The sequence below is a fragment of the Triturus cristatus genome, chromosome 11, assembly GCF_964204655.1.
Source record: "Triturus cristatus chromosome 11, aTriCri1.1, whole genome shotgun sequence".
NCBI classification, from domain to species: domain Eukaryota; kingdom Metazoa; phylum Chordata; class Amphibia; order Caudata; family Salamandridae; genus Triturus; species Triturus cristatus.
Genome location: NC_140594.1, coordinates 855,954,240 through 855,977,254, shown reverse-complemented (window position 1 = coordinate 855,977,254; position 23,015 = coordinate 855,954,240). Strand labels below are relative to the sequence as shown.

Below are 23,015 nucleotides of genomic sequence, written 5' to 3'. Positions count from 1 at the left end.
CTGCGCCTTTCTGTATTTGGTATGGCTCTGTGATGTTCAGCCTGCCTTTGTTATCAAATCTTTGTCTACGTTGTTGTGATTTGTTTGTATTCAAGACAGTGTCTCTTGCTCATGTGTGTATTCCTCTTTGTTAAAGTTCAGTTTGTGACTGCATGTTTTATTTGTATCAGTTGTTTGCTGCCTTCTCCTATTCCTGTTTAAGTTATGCCCAGTGCCATATGGGTGCTTTGTTGACTATTGTTAGATCTTAGTGATTTCAAAGTGGTCTGTATTAATCCTATTTACTTTAGCTCTTTCAGAATCCTTCCTTAATATTTAGTGATTTTGCTACTTACTAAATATTCTGGCCTGTATTCAAGGAAACGGTTGACGCAGGGACTACTTGCTGCAAATGTTTGATTTGGGTTTTTAATCGACTGACTAGCAGAAATGGTTGCTTCCAATGACTGTCTTATTTCTACAGGTTCCTTACTTAACCCTCTTCACATGCAGCAGACTGGAGCTAGACAGCAGAAGCCCATGCAGGTAAGAGCGGTGGAGCCCTGTGGGGGGATTTCGACAGACGATGACGAGTGAAAATGAATTATTAATTTAATTTTCTCTTGTGGTCGGCTGTCGAATCCCCTCCAACCTGGCCTCATCACCACTATTACCTGCATGGGCTGCTGCTGGAGCTAGAATTCTTTTTCAGCTATATTAAGTCACCAACACCATATGGCATTGAACTTCACCAGAAGTGAAAATAGTTGTGTATGTAATGTGCTACAGGAGCTGGTGACTTAAATACAGTCTGTGAATCTTTCCTCACTTGTATGGTGTGCATTATCTCACCATATAGTGGTTGGGTTAGAAAAGTCTTTGTTTTCCTCCTGTTTGTAGGGCAATACGTGGGTCTACCCCTCCCCCATGACTTCAGATGCTCCCCCGAAGCCCCTGTTCATAGTCTTCATCTTCAGTTTCTGTTTTCCGGCATTGGGTATGGAACCAAGGTCCACAGCTCCAGGTCAAAAGCACCAAAGTTTTCGGAAACCACAGAATAGGCACTGCAAAAGACCATCAATGTGGAGGAACAACTACGGAGAAAGGAAACACCAAAGAGGACCTGAAAACCACAGGTTTTTCTAGTGGGCTGCAACCATGTGGTCTGAAAACGGACACTTGTGGGGTGGTGTTAGAAGTGGGAACCCCGTTTAGGTCTTGAAGGGGTGGAAAACACTCCTTTTAGATTTTGCTCCATGTGCCACCACAAGGTAACACAGAAGAACGAGCACAAGTTGTGCAATGTGTGTCTGCCTAAGGACCATCAGATGGAGTGGTGACAAGCATGTACGGAGTTTATTACCTGAACACTTAAGGTAAAAGAAAAACAAAAGTGGGCATTGTCATTACACTCCAATCAGTTAGTTGCTGGAGGACTTCAGACTTTCCAGCTCAAACAAGTCGAAGACCCCAAGGTTTCCCAAGGCATCAAAGATTTGAAAATCATAGTGCCATCAGGCAGACAAGGGGATGGAAAAGCTGCAAAAGTACCAAATTGAATCATTGAGGTCAAAATCCCCTAAAACCTCCTCGTCACTGAAATAGAAGGAATTTGAAGTGAGAGTAAACGATAAGGATCCCCACAGGTCCAGAACATAGGGCACACCTTCTCAACTGGGCTTGACACCGAAAGGGATTGTGACTTGAGTAAAAGACCAGGAGACAAAGTCAGCCCTATCAATCGTGAAAAAGAGGGGAGAGCCAACAAGCGACGCAGAAAAAAATTGTGATTTGATGTCCGAAAGAACAGGCACAGGCTTGAAGCCAAATGGCAGCAGTTCTGCAGAGAAAAAGGAATTCTGGAACCCTCAAAAAACAACAAGGGAACCAAAGTAGGAACAAGAGCAGCAACAACTTGAACCCCCTCTCTCACCTGTTGCTCAAGAGTAGGAACAGGAGAGATTCTACAAGGTAGAGGAACTCTTTGAGAAAACTGTTGCTGACAGCTCAGGAAATTATTTGGTACATAGAATGCCCAGAGGAATGATTCGATGCATATGCTTCCCGTCACCACCTGATGTCTTCTCCATGTATAATGGTTTAATAAGGAGAGCTGGAGGCAGAAGCAGGCTTCCTAATTGAGACATTAATACTGTGACAGAAAGACATTTTCTGATGGATACTTCTGCCTGTGGATTCCTCACCTTTTGAATACCCCCTGCGCCAGCATTCCGTGGGAAAATTCTTTCCTAGCCCTCCCACGTTGATGAGTTCATCACAATGGACAGGCTCCGCTCGCGGCACCGTATGACGTCATCGGAGTCACAAAAGGACCTCATCGGCGTGCTGATGTCAGTTCCCTTTTTTCCGCGCCGTCGACGCTTAACGGTTTCTATAGGGCTCTCCATTTTAATCGAGGAAAACTGTGTATCTCTTAATTGTTTCAGATGGCTACTTCCAGGAAGACTGGATTCAAACCCTGCAGAGAGTGTGGCGGGCATATGTCGCTTACGGACCCGCATGATGACTGCCTTTGTTGCTTATCTTCGGACCACGATGTCGAGGAATGCAGAAGCTGCAGGAAAATGAATCCGAAGGCGATTAAAGTGCGTGAAGCCAAGTTGTTTATGGCCAAAGCCAAGAAAGAGAAGAGAAGTAGGAAGAGGGCGAAGTCTTCGTCTTCTCACACGTCGAGGTCGAAGAAGCACAAGAAATCCAAGAGAAGACATACCTCTCGTCATCATTCTTCGAAGGCCAGGGTTTCGAGGTCGAGATCGAGGTCGCCTACTCCGGCTAAGCGACCTCGGAGGAAGGACTTCATCTCTCCAACTCCTTCTCCTCAGGCGACGCCAGTACCATCTCCGGCTGCGGCGTCGCCGGCTTCAGATGCTTCTTCGCAACATGAAGATTCACTGGCTCCAGCGACGTCACCGGCACCTGGTGAGCCCTCTCCAGGCTGTGTGACTTCACCTGTGTGGGCGTCGTCCCCGGCTCCGCAGGCTCCAGTGCGACCTGAGGTGACTCCCCTTCAGGAAGGTACGGATCCATATCCTCCTTTTCCTGCTCCTGGGGCTGATTCGTCGCATTTTCTCAGTGCGATGTTTGACTTGTTTGCCAGAGCCTTGACTCCATCCGGCATGCCGTCAGGCCCCGTGGGACCTTTGGCTTTCAACCTGGGTGTTCCTCAGTTCTATCCCCAGGCTTCTTTCAAGCCTTTTTTGCCGTCGCCTCCGGCTTGGCATTTCCCAGCGCCGAGATCCTCCACTCCGGCTCCCCGAACACCTTCAGCTGCTGAGTCGGCTCCACCTCGAGTTCGATCGACGTCGAGGTTCGAAGTCGAGACTCCTCCATTGACACCGTTGATGTCTTCTCCGGCGCCGCCTGTGGCGCCACCGTCGCCGTTGCCTAAACAACGTTCTAGGAGAGAGGCACAGAGATTGCTTGAGGAGGAGGAGTATTTACAAAATCAGGAGGAAGGAGAAATTGTGGACTCTTTGGATGAGTTTGAAGGCCTTCATGAAGCTAGTGGCCTAGATGCTTCCCCTGAGTATAACCTGCCATCTGCAAGTGGATGTGTTGTACAGGACATTGCACCTTACCATGTGGTTATAAGGAAGGTGGCTGATTTATTGGGCCTTAAACTTCCCTCTGCGGAGATAAAGTCCAACATACTAACAGAAGTTTTAAATACTTCATCATCAACTTCTGAGCCTTTGCTTCCTTTTACAGATGCCTTAACAGATCCAATTCTGGAGGTGTGGCAGAAGCCTTTATCTGCTCCGGCTGTATCTTGTTCCATCTCGAGAAGGTACAGGCCTGCCCCTGGTGATCCGGCTTTTTTGTCATCACATCCGACACTGGAGAATTTAGTTGTCCAGGCTTCTTGCTCAAAATAGTGTTCTGGTGCTTTCCCTACCATTTTGGGTGATAGGGATTCGAAGAAGATGGAGCAAGCTGCGAAGAAGGTGTTCTCTTCTGCAAGCATGGCTCTAAAGTCCACTAATGCAACTTGCCTTCTTGGAAGATACATTCATGCATTGATGGACTCTGTTGTACAATTGGCTCCGAAGTTGCCTGAGGAGGATCGTGCCAACTTCTTTGAAGTCCTTTCAGATTCGCAGGTTGCAGCACGTCAAGTGATTCAGTCAGGCATGGACACTGCTGACTCCGTGGCTCGTGTGTTGGGGTCTTCTGTGGCTACAAGGAGACAGGCATGGCTCAGGTCTTCTGGTTTTTTGGCTGATGTTCAGGTGACTTTGCTGGATCTGCCCTTTGATGGGTCAAAGCTCTTTGGTTCAAAGGCGGATTCAGCCTTGGAACATTTTAAAGACAGTAGAGCTACTGCAAGATCTTTAGGCCTCCAGGTGCAGTCTAGAGGTTATGGTTACAAAAGATATCGTGGCTTTGGGAGATCTGCTTCCTTTCGTGGCCGCCAGCAATCTCAGCAGAGCCAACAACTGCGGATTCCTTGTACAAATCATACAGAGGAAAGAATAAGAGAGGCCTCAGGGGTGCAAATCGACAACAGTCCTCCTCCTCTTCCTCTACCACCCCTCCCGCCACCGTTGGTACAACAGGAAAGCCGTTCTAGATCCCCCATCTTAGAACATGTTGGTCCAGTTGGAGGTCGAGTGTCCCACTTTCTACAAGATTGGAGACTGATCACATCAGATCGTTGGGTCTTGAATCTTGTAGAGAATGGGTACGCCCTCCCCTTTTTGGAGTTTCCTCCTCCTTACCCTCCTCGCCAGGGTGGGTGTTCAGAAGACCACTTACTGCTTTTGCAGCAGAAGGTACTTACATTGCTTCAAAAAGGTGCGATAGAGGTGGTTCCGGAGCAGGAAAGGGGTCAGGGTTGCTACTCCCGATATTTCCTGATCCCCAAAAAGGATGGTCGCTTGAGACGTCGCACCCACCGCTCCTTCTCCCTCTCAGGGCAGACCTCCTCTCGCAGTCGCAGGGGCAGGTTCTACGACCCCACCTCCAGAGCTTGCACCTTCATGCTTGGAGATTGAACGGGGCAACCTGAGTTCTTTCTCTCTCCCGCCAGGGATAGTGGACGTTATCTTATCATCCAGGCGACACTCCACTAAATCTGTTTACTATTCCAGATGGTCCAGATTTGTTAAGTGGTGCAGAGAGAGAGACATTGACCCTTTGAAAGACCGCTTGTCTAATATTTTGGAGTTTTCTCTTTCTTTAGCACAGCAAGGTTGTGCTGTAGCCACTGTTAAGGGATATTTATCGGCTTTGTCGGCCTTTTTTTGTTTGCTGGACCAGCCGTCTTTATTTAAGTCCCCCATTGTCATGAGGTTCATTAAGGGCCTTACATTATGCCTCAGTGGGATTTGAATCTCGTACTCACTTTTATAATGGGTTCTCCGTTTGAGCCTCTTCACTCTTGCCCGTTGAGGCTTCTTTCTTTTAAAACGGTTTTCTTGATTGCCATTACCTTGGCTAGGAGGGTAAGTGAGCTTCAAGCTCTTAGTTCGAAACCTCCTTTCTTGACCATTCATGCGGATAAATTGGTTCTAAGGACCAGGGCTGCTTTCCTTCCCAAGGTGGTTACCCCTTTTCATATGGGACAATCCATCACTTTACCCACCTTTTATCCTCCCCCTCACCCTTCCAAGGAGGAAGAGAGACTGCATCTGTTGGACCCTAAGAGGGCTGTCAGCTTTTATTTGGATTGGACTAGAGATCTGAGGCTAGACCATCAGCCCTTCGTGGGCTATGTTGGGAAAATAAAAGGCAAGGCAGTGCACAAGAGGACTCTTTCCAGGTGGATTATCTTGTGCATCAAGATTTGCTACGCCCTGGCCAAGAAGGAACCTCCTGAAGGTATCAGAACTCATTCCACCAGAGCTAAGTCTACTACTTCTGCTTTGGCTAGAGGTGTTCCTGTTATTGATATCTGTAAGGCAGCAACTTGGGCCTCCCTCCACACCTTTGCAAAGCATTACTGCTTGGACTCTGAGGTTAGGAGGCATGGCCATTTTGCTCGCTTTGTTTTGCAGGAGTTTTTGATCTAGTCAGGTGGACACCCTCCTTCGGGCGAGTACGGCTTTGGGAATCTATTCAAAAGGTGAGGAAGCCACAGGCAGAAGTATCCATCAGAAGAACAAGTTACTTACCTTTTTCTGGTGGATACAATATCTGCGTGTGGATTCCTCACGCTCCCACCCGCCTCCCCGTTGTCCACCTGTTTCTACCAAAAAAAAAAGAAAATGTGTTTTATTTTATTTCATGTTTATACTTTAATGTTGAGAAATGCTTTTCCCTTGCTATTTCTCTTCACTCTTATTGATTATGCAAGGGTGATTTTACATACATGTATATATTTGATATGCTATGTATATATTTGAAAATGTGTCAGTCCGCCCGTTTGCCTCGGTGGCACGGAAAAAATGGGTGGAACTGACGTCAGCATGCCGACGAGGTCCTTTTGGCTCCGATGACATCATACGGTGCCGCAATCGGAGCCTGTCCATTGTGAAAACCTCGTCGACGTGGGAGAGCTAGGTAAGAATTTTCCCGCAGAATGCTGGCGCAGGGGGTATTCAAAAGGTGAGGAATCCACAGGCAGATATTGTATCCACCAGAAAAAGCGTTACCGAAGGTAAGTAACTTGTTCAATTCACCGAATGCTTTCTTCATAACAAATAAGGAGTCTTACAAAAAGTACAGAGGATTCTCAAACATTGGCAGAATACAATAATTGTTGCCATCTTCGCTCCTTTAATAATCTCCTTGACGAAGGCTGCCATCAGAAATTAATTAAATGGGGTAAATCACGCTCTGCACCAGATCATTGCCCCCCCCCCCCCCCTCGCTATAATGATAAATGTAGCAGAAGGCATGGGAGCTCCGCTTCTAAATCTATTAAATAAATCTCTCATGCAGGGATCTGTCCCTGAAACCTTTAAAACTCTAGGGTTATTCCACTTCTAAAAAAACTATCCACAAATTTTCCTTTAGCCTTACAAAAATTCTGGAGGCGCTTGTGGAGCAGGAAATTTGGGATCATTTACAAAATTCTGAGTAACTCAATACACTGCAAGCGGGATTTTCTCCTGCTCACAGCACAGAATCAGTGATTGTGGCAGCAATAGACGATGTGAGGCTCAACAGTGATTAGACGATGTGAGGCTCAACAGTGATGCAGGGTTTAGCTCCACCATTGTGCTCCTGGATTTATCAGCTTCCTTCTACACAGTCAACCAAAATATCTTGGTCAACTGGTTGAAGGTTCAAGTTCTTGGCTCTGAGCTGGCTGAAGTATTTTGCGCAAGGTTGTGTTCAGTCAGTTTTACTGGCACCCTATACTACAATTCCCTTGCCTGTAACTGACAGAGTGCCCCTGGCGGTCATCCCATTCCCCCTCCTGTCCAGACCCCTAATAAAAGTGCTGACATCAAGGGGATGCAGATTGTACAACTATGCTGAAGACACCCAGCTTCTCCTCCGCCTTGATACCAAAATGGCTGCACAACAGGAAATCCAAAACATCCTGAGATTTATCTGAGGATGGGTGGGGTAAAACCAACTCAAGCTAAAATCAGATAAAAAGAAAAATTTTATATTAAACAACAGGATACATCCTTGGAATAGTTGTTCTTGGCCCTCTAAGATGGGAGATCCGCCCTTGCCAAAGGCATCAAAAAATAGCCTCAGGTAACGATAGATGGTGGGCTTACTCTGTCAACCCAAATTGGAGAGGTTGTCTCTCAGTGCGTTTTTCCTGTTGAAAATCATCAGGAAATTATCTGCCGCCGCCCCCCATTGAAGCCTTAAAACAGTAATCATAGCCACTATTCTAGCCAGGCTAAATTATTCTAACTCTATGTTGGCCTTCCAAACAACACTATTAAAAATCTTAAAGTGGCACAAATGAAGCCTCAATTACAGGCTGCCTAATAAGTCCCATGTTACACCTCCAGTAAAACAACTACATTGGCTTCCCATTCCGTAAAACATGCACTTTAAGATCTGTTGCACTACCTTTAATGACATAAAAGAACTGGCTTCCCGGTTCCTATCAAACAAAAGTAAGAAATATACCCCTTATTGTATCCTAAGATCATTCAATGCCAATCTCTTCGAGACCCCCAGCCCCCAGATATCTGAAGAAATGTGTGGGTGGTTGGAGCTTTTCTGTTCAGGCAACAAACTTTTGGAATTCTCTTCCTGATTATTTGCATTCAGAAGGTCCCCTGTGGAGACCAAAAGAATTGACACAGAAAGCGGAAAAATAGATCAGTGGCCACATAGTGGAGGATAGCTACTTTATATGCCCTACTAATCCACTGCAGACACTTAACAGTGGGACAAAATGAAAAAAACTGATGCAGCACCTACCAGATCAGTATAGGAAAAGAGTAAAAAGAATCATTCAGGAAGGCAAAACAATAGCAAACGCATGCCTCAAATCTGCTTTAAACTCTGCATCAATCCCACACAGCCCGATGTCCGTGGGCTCCACACTCAGGAGGCATGTCTGGATCAGAGTTTGGGGGTTTAAGCAGGAGGTGCAAGCCTCCATAATTAATATACCCCTCACTAGAGAGAACCTGTTTGGGCCAGATGTGGATGAGATGCTTCAACATATCAGGAAGGACAATGACACAGCCAAGGCCATGGGTGCCATGCAATTCAGGTGTACCTTTGAAAGAAATACAGTGCACACTAGGAAGGAGAGTGGCAGCAGGGATCTTTCCATGCTCCTGGATGGCAAATACAGATAACACAACTCACCCTGTCTCAGGGATCTGGCACATCATGGCAGTTCCAACAAGAATGAAGGCAGCACTTTTGAATGAGAGTAGGAGGCAGGAGTCAGACTCACAGAAGATCAAGACTGACCTCTCTTATGATACACCTCCAGGAGTCAGCAAAGGGTTGAAGTGCAATCGTTACCATCAGCGCAAACCACCATGACCATTGGGCAAGTCCTCCTTGTTTTAATTATATGCATAAGTCTACATTTCTGAAGGCTCCCTGCAACACACCTCCGCACCTCCAATTTCGCCTGTAATCAGTTCTATGAATACGCTGGGGTTGTTCTGCGCATGAAAACACATAGAAACCATCTTACCACGTGTGGTGGGTCCTTACACCAACTTATCCTTGTACAGTTCACACAGTCATCTTGTGGTGTCCCGTGGACTGGACCTCATCTCCAATCTAGTGATACACCTTCAGGAGTCGGTAGAGGGTTGATGAAGTAAGTACTCTATTTAGAAACAGACCACAGTTGGTGCACCCTTTCCACCAGCCAACAACTGGTTCAAGATAGAACTCAGCTGAGTCACAGTACAAAAGAACAATAGAACACAAGTCCTGTAACATTCTAGGTTAAAAGATACACTTACCTTTACCATACATAAACCATGAACACAGATTCAAGAACCTCCAAGTGACTGTGTAGAAGGGGACCCCAATAGCTAACACCAATAGGCGGCAAAATAAGAGGTTTTCTGCAAGAGTGGGCAAAAATCACCTCAACAAATGGGTACTAAATTCAATACAATACGGTTATTACATAGAATTGGTACACAAACCACTAAAACTAAGGAAAAGGTTTTTAGAAAGGAAGAGCACTCAAGCTCCTACAGCAATAAGTAGAGGGACTGGTACAAAAGCAGGCCATAGAGGAAGTCTGTCATGTGGAACACAACAAAGAAATGCACTCATTATATTTTCTGGTCCCAAAACAAGACCAAAAACTGAGGTCAGTCATAGATCTGAATCTCCTCAACAAATATGTAAACACCCAAAAGTTCAAAATGACCACACTTCAGGAGGTCATACCCATACAAAAAGAAGGGGATTACATGACAACAAGACCTCGTTTCAGATATTGATGAACAACAAGCACAGGAAATATGTCCAGGTTGTGGGTCTTAACAAGTGTTCCTCTACCAGAAGGTACAATCTCTGACAGTGAGAACGGCATGAAACTACTGTGCATTATGGCCTCTCATATACCACTAATCCTATTCTCCAGGCTGCCCAGGAGAGCAATTCAGCAGTACTCCTCACCCCCTGCCCTAGAAGAGATGTGTGTGTTCTCAAAGAAGGTAAAGATAGCATAAGTACACATACCAGTTATGAATCCATAAATGTAAGTCTGGTCACCAAAGTCAAAAGAAATTTGAAGACTGAGACCATGCACAGGGGCTTTAAAGTACATCTAATTTCATGGGGGAGGGGTAGATGTACCTACTGGTCGATGCCAGAGGTCTTTCTCAACCAAACTTCTAGATGGCAAAATTAGGCATAGCGTATGAATCCTGAAATGTGTTCACGCTTCAAAATTATTCCTACGGGTAAGTAACTATTTCATTCTGTTTTCTTATAGGAGTATAATTCGGAGCCGCTTTGCATTCTTTGTCCTATTTTTTCTTCTATCATTTTTCTCATTTTTAAGGAGACTGTCTTGTAGATCTTTGTGCTTTTAAGAAATCCATATCCTGTCACAAACAGATGTTGGTGACAAATCTGTATTCCAACTGTGTCTTATGCCTCTGTAAATCACAGGATGCGTTATCATGTGATCCTTATGCTCCCACGCTCCCAAAAGGGGATCCGAGAAAGGGAAGCAAAACTCATCTTGGCCTTCTAAAGGGAAAATTCAGATTGCACTAAGTTGATCAGAATTCGGTTATTAGTATTTAAATTCATGAGTGTGCCTGTAAAATCTCTCCTGACCTTCTTTGACTGATTGCATTTTGTTTTGTCCTAGTGCCATAGGCACAGCTGCTAATGTGACTACTGCCCTGGTCTCTGCATCAAAACTTGAATTGGCACTCTGATCAGTTGGAACACCTAATATGGCCTAATTCTAGCACATTGCATTCAGTAGTGGTTAGTGCCATCCAGTCTCTTACACTTAATATGGCCTAATTCTAGCACATTGCATTCAGTAGTGGTTAGTGCCATCCAGTCTCTTAACAGGCCACTCTTTCAGACCTCCATTCCCACATTTGACAGTTCACTCAGGTGTCTCTTTTGTGGCCTTGTGTGGCCTAACTGGGAGACTTGATGTTCAAATATTCTACGGCTCCTGGAAGAATGGATTTTTACATATATTTTGTAGATGAGAGGATTTTCAAATTAGCCATATAGGGCTTTCTCCCTCAGCTGTAAGGAACGCGGATTGCTAACAGACAACATCTAAGCTATGTTTTTCCTGATGAAGAAAAGGGGTGTAGTGCAAAACTACTGAGAGGAGGTCAGGGTTTAGGCCAAAGACAAACAGTTTAGTCTGTGAGCAGCTGCTTCATTGGGGATAGGAGAGCACAACAGCAGACCTTGTAAGTATGATGTGTTGTGCACCAATCAAAAGTGTAAACTCTCCTTCAGGAAGTGGTGGAACAGACATTCCTGACCTGGGAAATACCAAAGATAGATATCTTTGCAACCAGTACAAACAGACAATGTAACCTGCATTGCTCGCTCAAATTCTCACAGTAGAAATGCATGAATTCCATGAAGCTAAAATTTTTACTAAAGGGTTAGACGTCTATGCATGTGGTCCTGGTAAATTAATTGCCTGCTTTCTTTCCTCAGCGTGCCCCTTCCATGTACCAGGAGTTAAATAGGCTATATCCAAATAGGGCACTTACCCACTGTATTCAAAAGAGATTGCCTTTGTTGTAGGTTTTGATAGAAAAGTGCCAGGGAATAAATGATCTCTAGATGCCTTATTTTCTCAGTGAGACATTGTCATGAGTTAGTCGGCAAATCCTTTCCAGAAGGGCTTCAAATTTACTCTACTGAGGGGTTGGTACATCTTGGTCTTTGCTGTACTGTCCCAATTCGAAAGATATTTCAGTACTATGCATCTATACATTTGTTTATTGAACCCTATTATTTAGATGAGGGCAAAAGGGAGCATTAAAGATTTGACAGGGCAGTACTTTAGTCCTTTCTACTATAGCTTCAGGTGTGCATACTGTCAACCCTCTCCCTTCAGGGATGCTTTGTCAGTAGATTAAAAAGGATTCTGTGGGAGTGAAGATCTTTTAAAATAAGAACTTTTTTGGCTTCAATATTTTTCTTTTTAATGAATGATTCCACTCCATCAGATTCCTTACTGCCCTCTCGCCTGCACGCTCACTTTTTAAAAATGATTCTTTCCTGTTTTTATTTCTTTTGGCTCCCTCTTCTACACCACTAGCCTGTAGGGCGGATGAAGATTAAACAAGCAGAACTTATTAAACAAAACTCTGAACTGCCTTTTATACTCCCTCAGCATAATTTCTGATGGGGTTCTGTGGCTTCACAGTCAACGCTGTTCAGCCCCACCTGGCACTAGTGACTTGAAGTTGGTGGAAAAAATGTCTGCATTCCAGTCTTGCTCCTGGGAAGAGGGCCTAAGTAATGGAAGTGTAGGAACTGCTTCATCCATCAGAAAGAACATTACTGAAGGTAAGTAGGATGTTGTTCGTTTTAACTGTCTAATTGTTTTTGTTTTTTTGTTTTAGGACCTGGGGGTGACCAAAGTAGGTCACATGAAAAGAATTTTACACGGCGTCAAGGATCTGAACCGGAATCCTCCTGTCAGCGAGGCATAGCTTCTGTTTTTACCTCTTGCATCTTCAGGTCCTCTCCTCAAACTCTGCAGTGAATCTTATGCAACATTCAACAATATGCCCATGCAATGATGGAGCTCTGTGATGAGAGCAGCGTCTACATATCACCCATGGCGAGTTGGCATCTTGTCGGAACATTTACCAAGCCAGATCTCTTGACCATATGGAGTGGTCCAAATTTATACACTGGTTCCTTTATGTGAAGGATCACTGCAAATAACTTCTTCTTAATGAGGGAAGAAGTGCATCAGACAGCCATATGCAACAAGTGGGCTCTGGTTCTGTTGGTTATTGTAGCTAGTGTTCGTCCATCAGCTATGAGGCCTTGATAATGAGTTTGTACCTGGTCACAAGTGTTTCATGAACTACACAGGACTTTTATTACACCCCATGTGCTCTTAGGCACACTTTCCCATTTATTCACCTCATTCTCTTAATGATGTTTCAAGGACATTTGCTCATAAGTGGCTCTGCTTAACCAGTGATTGCTGCATATTGTCAAGTGGAAACTGGTGTGTCTACACAGGTGCTGCATATTTTACAGAAGTGGAACTTTAACTCAGAAAATTTCTTTCAAAGAAAACATATTTTGTACAGAAAGTATGACTGTAAAACTCCACATTTTGTTGTGAGGAAATAACTAATGAGAAAATGATGAGGCAGATGCGGTCACTCGTTAGAAATCAGCAAAGTAAGCTGTCGAAACACAGGTGTTCAAAGAACAATTATTCATTTCAGGTGGATCGAATATCATTGGAACTGTAGAATAGCCAGGACTTCACTTGGTACGGTTCCTTTCTTTCAATAATTAAGGCTGGAGAGAGTAATTCTGTCATTCTGTCTTGGCGTTGTAACTAACCACATTTTGCCATCACAGTTTTACACTTTTGTAGAAAGAGTAAGTAGTGCCTCAGTTCAGTTTTTATCGGTTAATGAAGGTTCTTTCTTGTGTTTACTTGAACGCTAGTGTATACCTCCTTTTTGTTGTTTCCCTTCTTAAATTGAGCCCTTGTTTTGCTGTATCTCTTCTGGCTCGCACAGTATGTTGTGAAGTTCATCAGTTGGAGTTGGCAGCTCTGGATTTTATTTTATCTGGATGTGCCAACTATATGTGCTGCAGGTCAATCATTTTGTCATAGGATTGTAAAATATAAGAGTCTTAGGGGCATATGCATCAACATTAGCATTTGCGATTCCTTATTAGCGAAAAATAAGGAATCGCTAATAAGGAATAGCAAAAGGCTATGCATGTAGGAATCGCTATTCAAATAGCGATTCCTTAACATTCCTTATTACCGAATCGGTAATACCGAATCGGTAATAAGGAATACCTACCCATTCATTCCTATGGGCTTGGAGGCCCATAGGAATGAATGTAAAGCCATTCTGTATTAGCGATTCGGTATTACCGAATCGCTAATAGCTGGAGCACTTTCAAGGGTGCCAGGGTGTCAAAAGGACACCCTGTTGCACCCCTGAAAATGATATGTGCACATATGTTGCACACACACATGCTCTAAGGGCATGTGTGTGCGCAACATGACACTTTGAAAAATGCACAAAAGTGCATTTTTCAAAGTTTTTGCAAATTACCATGCAGTTCATCTTCATGGTAATTTGCTCCCCTTATTAGCGAAATCGCTAATTTTTTAACTTTGATGCATTGCATTTAAGGAATCTCACTTTGGGATTCCTTAAATGCAAGAGCTATTTAAGGAATCGGTATTTAAGGAATCCCTATTTAAAGAATCGCTATTTAAGGATTCCTTAAATACCGATTTCTGCTTTTGGGTTGATGCATTGGGATTGGGTATTTTTTACTTAATACCGGGAGCTAATAAGGATTCGGTATTTTACCGACTGGATTTGGGCTTGATGCATAAGGGTGCATGAAGTCTAAAATGGGCAGAAATATTGAGGTAGCATTAATCAGCCCCGTTGCTTTCCATGCCAACCTCAGGATCTATGAAGTCTTTAACCTAGAACAGTCCTGCTTAAATAAGAAAAAAAATGTCCTGACAGGTGTGGGATGTGAGGTTGCCCTTTTTCCTTGTCTATGGATTCCTGTAGCAAGCAAAGGTCATATAAAAGTTACACACAACGACAATGAAATAGTATTTAAAAACATGCTCTTTTTTTGAATTGACGTGAAATTAATACTCTAGCCTTCTCTGAAAAGGGAGAACTTTGCATTTAAATTGGTGTGAATGAGGAGAGAGGAATTGTTTAAATTATATACCAAAAGAAATGGGGGATTATGTTATCCTGTGTGAGGTGGACAGTATCGAAAGGCGTAAGAAGGATGGAAAATAATTTTCACAAACTACTGTGTATGTCAATAGTCCTATAAGTCAAATTTGTCTGACAATGCAGAGATGAACTGAAATGTCACTGGATACATGAGCTCAACCCCTATAATAGATATTTTATTTCTAATCCATTATCCAGCATGGCGGGCCCTGGATTATTCCACCCTCCTCTCACAAATCTTAGTTGAGGTATTTGTCCATGTCTATCAGCTGACACCCTTTGGCAGACCAGATCATAAAAGTTGCTTGTCCTTTAGTGAAAAGTTATTTTCAGGCTTTTTAAGGATAGCTCGCAAAATATTTGTGAAAAGAAGCAGCTATCTAAGCGAAAATTGTTAAAGTACAACACATGATGGGACTCCAATGTCTAGAAACAAATAAGGTGAGACAAAGATGGATTCTGCTGCCTTGGAGTCCTTTAAAGTGCGCCATGATTCCATTTGAGTTCAACTTGTGCATATGCAGGACTTTTGGGTATTGTGGAAGGGTGATCTATTGTATATTTTATTCATTTATTGTTTTGTCTGGCACTAGCCTACAAACCATAAACACATTTATGCAATAGTATATAATTCAAATGTAAATCCTTGCATACAAAGCAGTCAAAATACGGTTACACAATCAATGTAAGATGCAGAAAACTTTAAAATGGGCATCTTGTAAGTCTTACTCCAACTCAGTACATACCATCGTGACCAATCTGAGTTTAATCACTGAAATTAACCATCATGTCGTGTACGACCTAGAGTGCATGAAAAAAGAGTTACATCTAAAAAACTGAAATAAGGAATTTTAAACACTTCTCAAAAGCACACCCTTTCAAATACCAATATTTCCTGCACTTTTGTCGCAGAGCACATTCGCAGGCCATGTCACAGCATATTTTCATGGGACATTTTAATCATTCCATGTTTAGGCAAGCACAATTTTTTGCTTTTATTTACCGGTAACATATTTTATCCCAAAAATGTAAGCTACTTTATGAATCATCTTAAAAATTGGGCAGTGTCAGGATTTTTTTACGGTGGTTATGAGAAGTTCTGATACATTAATTCTTGGTAAGCCCCAGGAGCAAAGCAACACTGATCCTACCTCACCATTGATAGAGAAGTGCACATGCACTCATTTTCTGTCTCGTAGTGTATCTATGTACCAGTGCGCTATTTCATATGAGCCCTGCTTGCATTTAGGCTGTTCAGTCTGTATGAACATGCACACTTGAGTTTTTCTTTATAGGGTAAAAGGTTTTATGTGTTGTTGCACACATTTTAATGTTTCTGCCTTACAAAAGAAAAACAGCATATCAGTGCATGATCTTTGCCAGTTGGTTCTGTGTCTCTACTGTACATACGCACCATAGTGGTTTGTCTCCAACTCCTGGAGTAGGTACGTTTTATAAAACTGTATGGGGAGAAATAGAGAGACAAGCTTCTCTTACCAATTTTAGCTAGCCTCAAACCTTGTCTGAAAAAGACCTCCCACCCTGCCAGCAGGGCGATCATGCCCATTGCTAAGCCAAGGAATCCCTTCTTCTTGTAGAAAGGAACCATCATTTACTGTGCTGGCTTCAGAGCTTAGGAACTAAGGCTTTCATTTAGAGTTTTGTGGCAGATGTTCCGTCTGCTGTACCAGTGCATTATAGTCTATGGCAATACGGAGGACGGTTTATCTGCCATCTTTTGCCAGAGTATCCTGTCCTCCAGACGCTACATATGGCCCTAAGAAGGCTTGGCAGGCGTTAGAGGGTGCTAGGTCTGTCTTTGCAATGTTAAACACTGTCAGATTGTTCATGTCTGGGTCGCAGATAGACATTAATCAGAGAGGACACCTGAACAGAGGAGAGCCTCCCATTTCAGGACTGCCTGTGCGAGAGTGGGACAGGAGATTCAAATATACTAGTTTGCAGTGGACCAAAAACACATTACTCCAGTCTGAGATATGGAGGTCCCTGACAGAAGATTGATGAGGCAGAAATTCCACTGTGGTATCTAAGAGGTACAACCTGAACATAATTTGAGGTTTTGTGCAGTCAGGACGTCCATGACAGCAACTAGACTGCTGAAACATTTCAATTACATTAATAGGCAGGGCACTGACCCTACATGCTTGGGCTGGTGGTTGCATGCTCCAGTAGTGTCATATTGCCTCAGGCTCACATCCTTGAATCTTTCTCGTCTAGCACTGCCCGTTCAGGCCTCAGTCACCCTCTCCACCTCTTCCCCTGAGTTTCCAACAGCGTCTCCAACCTCCATAAAATTACTTTGACTGTGAGTCTGCCACAAAGACACAGTTGAAAAGCAAACCTCCGAGCAGTTCAGTAGAAACAAATTCAAAATTAATCTCACTGAATATGCAGAAAAGCAAACAGTTGAGGAAACAAATAGGAAACCTATGATCCACTGTGGACCGGGGGTTCACCAGCAGGAGACTACCCTATAAATGCCTTCATACCCACTTGGAAAGAAACCTTAGTTTCTGCCCAAAAAGGTATTGCAAGACTAACGGTTCCGCAGACTGTGTTCCTGCATTGCTTTCTGGTTGCAAATCCTCCTGGTCAAACCTGGAGGAGTTGTGGACTGGAATTGGAGGTTGGCAAGACTAAATTGATGAGATTGCACCATTTTCGGCATGTTATTCCCTGTTCCAAAGGGGCCCAGAGAGGTTAATGTAGAATTCACTGAAAATACTACAACTAAGAACTACCACAGAAGGTGTAGTGGGGGTCTAAGAGTTCAAATAAAATGTTAAGCTCTCTTAAGAGGATGTGAATCACGAAGCTGGTCAGAGACAGCAAAGAATCGCTAGCTCCAGGACCAATAGGGAGGGGACTCTTTGTCATTTAGTTGCTGGGACCTTTCAAAGAGTGTCTTGTTCTGGGGCTCTTCTGCCGAGTTGGGATTTCGTTTTCCCCTCCACTAGACTGAAGTTGAACCAATGATTTCATTTCAGGCACCTTCTCGTGGAGGCTGCACTGTGTACTGAAATACACAACTAACACCATGTGCACTCATTGAACCCTTTCTCTATTTCGCTTAGTCTTAGTCCGTATTTAAATAATTTCTTTTGTTATTATTTATGCTTGATTGATGAAAACGAAAGACTGTGTTTACACTGTAGGCTTTGCCTTGTACGTATTGTTTTTACTGTAAAAAAAAAAGGAGAGAAATAAATACGTGTATTTACTCTGTTTTTCCTGATGTGACCGGTTTAAAATCCCCATGCTGTCTCTGAAAAGAACACTCCAGGTGCCGTATTACAGAAACTGCTCCCGGAGAACTTTGGTATTACTAAAGAGGTCGCAGATGCATGTGCGCCCCTTTTGTTATACTCATAGCACTGGTGCACATTCAGCGTTATCGTGAGAGGACGTTCCCTCATTTGTATGGGCTACACACTCACTTTGACTCTGCGCCCACACCTTACTACGGACTCAGGTGCAGAGGCATACATGCTCTTAGAAGGCAAACTGACATTGTGCCTCAAAAAGATGGCAGACTGTCAGTTCCCCCCTCCCCTCCCCCAGACCAGCCCTCTGGAGGAGTGAACGGGGGTCCTATTGAGCCCCTGACATCCCCCTGCATGCGGGTGCGGTCACTCACTGTACTCGCCTAAAAGGGGAGCTCTAATCACTCTTCAAAGTGCTGGCAGGTTGCCACTTGCAGTGTGAAACACAGAGCAGCTTGTGACTTCCCTGAGTGCAGTATAAAAGGGAGAAGCACAGGGAAAATTCACCTCATTAGTTATACAAGCCTAGGGCTTTTCCTTCACACATAATTTTGCCTACCAACTATATTTATTAAGATCTCTACTTTAGCATGTTATGAGACGCAGAGTTTTTTAGTACTCTTTTTGTTGGTTTTAGTCATATTAACTGAACAGAATTGCCGTCCCCTATAAGGTGTGCAAAATTGTATTCTATCGCTGGGGAAATGTTAGCATTGCCAAAGGTGGGTGTACGCGAGGTTCGTTTGTGCTTTCTGTATTCCTTTTTTCTAGTAATGCAAGGTCAGATGGTCATCTTAGTTAATTTACAGCACCTTTCACTTTCAAGTCAATCAATATTTAGCGTGTTTCCCGACGTTTCATGACCCTGTCTCTTCTTCTGAATAGGCCTCTTTCTACACTGCTACGCATTCTTCAAACTTTATCCCAATATTTTCAGCCACTGAGGTGAAGGTGCTAAGCCTTAACATCCAGTTTTCATATTAGTACAGTGTGCTAATTCTTTAAGCCAGTCCAAAACTTCAGAAGCATTCCATTTCATCCACTACAACTGCAAACGCTAATTGCAGGTATGTTTGCTAACTTCACAATTCTTGTCCTAACAGCGGATTCACCCTCTGCACCGTCTGTGCCTCTTGAACCAACATCAGGATCCACACTTGCTTCAGAGCAGGAAGTGAAGGCTCCTTTGGCCAAAGGAGCCATTGAGAGGGTTCAGGTCTTGTAAGTATGAACTGGGTGTTACTCCCACTACTCCTTTGTACCGAAGAAGGACTGAGGCCATTGTCCTATTTTAGGTTTTCGACCTCTCAACTCCTTTCTGAGGAAGAACAAATTCTAGAAGCTCATGTTGGCCGAGGTCTTGTCTGCTATGGTGTCCAGAGACTGGATGTTAGCGTTGGTATTTCCATATTCCCATCCTGCAGGCTGACAGGTTTTACCTGCGATTCATTGTGGGCGAGGAGCATTTACAGTATGTGGTGCCCCCCTTTGGCCTTAACAGGGCCCTTCAGGTGCATGAAAGTGTGTACAAGTCTTCCCTTACCTTGATGACTAGCTGTTGAAGGCAAATTCACCCTAGGGCAATGGTAGACCTGTAAGAATCTCCTTTAGACGAAATAAGATGCTTTGACACAGGAAATCCTTGAGATAAGTGCAGGTTTGTTCCAAATGACAGGACCCATCCAATCCTACATCCAGCTCATCAGGACAACAGTTATCTCTCCACCAACCGTCACTAGTCCCAGCCCACACCTTCAAACCAACACATTCCTTCACCTAGGTAACAGCTAGAACATTCCTACATCATAATCACATGCTAGAGAAACCAGATGACACAAGCTAGACATCGCTGTGACAACCAGAATCCCACACACCTCCCTCCGATAAAACACAAAAAAAAAAAAAAAACAAGATAAATACATGTGTCCACAATAGTTCCAAGACATTTCCCACCAAGAATCCCAACCATTAGGAAACATAGTCTTTTAAGTATTCTGGTTTCCTTTGAACTCTAGTAGATTTGCGTGAAAACACAGACAACCCAGTTTTCTTTCTCAAGGTATTGTCCGAATTCACATTCAAATCTGAACACACGCAAATTCTTCCCAAGTTCCAAATTTTATGATCATTAGTTCTAACAGCATTACTGAAGACCTTAACAACATGCAAAGGTTTGGAGAAACTTACTTTTGAACCTGGAAGCCTTACAACAACAACATCCCCAACCTTAACCTTCGTATGCTTGGTAGATTTTCTCACATCAAAATTCTCCTTTCTGTAACGACACTTGTTCTCCTCCCTTACTCTCCACTCCTCATTGTTCTTTACAGGGGAAGAACCACAGACAGAGTCTCCCAACCGTCGAACCCAAGAAGGTTCAACCTGAGTGCAAGGAGCCCTTCCCCTAAAAAGAACAAAAGGAGACTGACCCGTAGTACTGTGTGGGGTCATTCTATACTCTTCAATTCTTTTCAAAACTTGTTCCTTCCAGTTCTTCCCAGTGCTTTTTGCTAAAGAGATCGTCTCCTTAATCACTCTATTAAACCTTTCCACCATCCCATTAGTTTCTGGATGATATAACGAACATTTCTTATGTGTAATACCTCTATCCTTAAGAAACTTCTCCATTTCTTTAGAAACCAGTTGCACACCATTATCCGTCAGAATTGACTCGGGAAATCCTTCTCTACTCAAGAGATTTTCAAGAAAACGAATCACATGAACAGTCTCTATCCCAGAAGTGAACTGTATTTCCGGCCACCTTGAGAATAAGTCCAATAAAACAAAAATATAATTCTGCTGACCATTGAAATGAATGGGACCCACAATATCCAGAGCCACCTCCTTCCACGGACCACTTGGAAGCTCCCTTATGATCATGGGCTGAACTCTAACCACTTTCGATTTCTCACATGTAGCACACACCGAACAATCTCTAATAACCCTCTCAATATGCAAATCCATACCAGGCCACCAATAAGAAGTGCGAAGCCGCTCCTTGATCCTAGACATGCCAGAGTGCAATTCATGTGCCAAATCAACCAACCTTTTCCTTAATTCTAATGGAGGTACCAACCGTGTTCCACGTACCAAAATTCCATTGAATACACCCAATTCATCCTTCACACCCCAAAATTTCTCCGCTTCAACCGAACCAGTCTTCTTTTTACACCATCCTCTCTGAATCAAACTCATCACCTCATTTAAAACTGGATCCTGAGTCAATTTCTCCCGCCATAAAGCCTCATCAATAATGCCTGTATCAACAAAACACACATGCGAATCTCCCTCAGCCCAATCATCAGCGTCATCCTCTTCAGTATTTCCATCTACCAACCTAGAAAGCGCATCTGCCACTGTGTTCTCTACACCTGGAATGTATTTAACCTGAAAATCATACTCCTGAAGTGCTATGACCCACTTACTGATCCTTCCAGAAACCTGGTCAATTCCTTTCTTCTCAAAAATTTCACACAGTGGCTTATGGTCCGACTTAACAATAAACTTAGAACCCCATAAAAACTTCTTCAACTTCTTGACCGCCCAAAATACTGCAAGCGCTTCACGCTCAATTACAGAATAACGCGATTCTGTATCCTTAAGACCTCTCGAGATAAAAGTAACAGTTTCCAAGCCATTCTCACCCTCCTGTTGTAACATTGCACCCAACCCTTTCATGCTTGCATCTGTAGTTACTACAGATGTTCTTGATGAACAAAACCCTTTCAGATTAGGCGCATTACAAAGTTTTCTTTTTATCTCAATAAACTCTTCCTCACATTCCCGAGACCAATGAAATTCTACACCTCTCTTCAAAAGTGCTCTCATGCTCGAGCAATGTTCAGCAAAACCCTCTACAAACTTATTATAGTACTCCGCCATCCCAAAAAACTTCAACAATTCTTCTCTTGAAGCAGGAGGCGGCATGCGTGAAATTGTATTAACCTCCTTCTGGGGGCTACAGAAAGGTGCACTCAGAGACTTCAATGCGTCCAGAACGCAGCGGCCCGACTAGTCCTGAAGCGCCCCAGGAGAGCTCCCTCTAAACCGGCTCTAGCCTCTCTACATTGGCTCCCTATCCGGGAACGAGCCCGTTTTAAGGCATTATGTGTGTGCCACCGCATTTTGCAGGGGACCACTCCTACCTACCTGCGTAACCTTCTCACTCCCTACAATCCTACCCGTCGCCTCAGATCTGAGGGACTGGGCCTACTATGTGTCCCTATGATAAAAAGAGCCAGAATGGGGGGCCGTTCTTTCCGACTCTTGGCGGCTCAAGCCTGGAATAAACTACCTGTGTGCCTCCGATTAGAACCAGCTGAAGGTATTTTTAGGAAGAAGCTAAAGACTCTCCTATTCCCCCACAAATAGACCGAGTTTCTGCTTTGCTGCCCCACCGCAGCGCGGGGACACACTGTTCCTAGTGTAACCAGGCGCTTTACAAGACCCGTTAACATAACATAACAACAACAAATCAGGCTTCGGAGAGATGCCCTCACCAGAAATCGTGTGCCCTAAATAATGGATGGATGAGGTTTCAAAATGACATTTCTCAAGTTTTATAGTTGGGTTGGCATCCTCTATTCTGCTCAACACATCAAAAAGTACCTTCCTATGCTCCTTAAGATCCTTCGCAAATACCAGAATATCGTCCTGATAGACACACACCCCATCACAACCTTCTAGAACCTTTTCCATGGCGCGCTGAAACACCGATGCCGCTGACACTAAGCCAAACGGCATTCTAACAAACCTAAATGTACCAAAAGGTGTGACAAATGAAGTCAGATCCCTAGAGGACCTATCCAACTCAATCTGGTGGTATGCAGATGCCAAGTCAATCGTACTAAAAACTTTAGCACCCCCTAACAACATTAGTAATTCTGAGATATTGGGCAGTGGATAT

The 23,015-nt window shown here is 43.7% G+C and overlaps 1 protein-coding gene across 4 annotated transcripts in view; it reads left to right on the top strand.

The window, feature by feature from the left end:
• Positions 1–13,534, top strand: part of DGKD (diacylglycerol kinase delta) — a 755,036-nt gene extending 741,502 nt beyond the window's left edge. For 2 of the 4 annotated variants that reach the window (XM_085634674.1, XM_085634677.1), the window contains one exon: positions 12,468–13,534. In XM_085634674.1, coding sequence (XP_085490800.1) covers positions 12,468–12,557 — 90 coding nt within the window. In that variant the 3' untranslated portion in view covers positions 12,558–13,534. The remainder of the gene's footprint in view (positions 1–12,467) is intronic. The other 2 variants (XM_085634676.1, XM_085634675.1) reach the window with 2 other exon arrangements.
• The last annotated feature ends 9,481 nt before the right edge of the window (positions 13,535–23,015 follow it).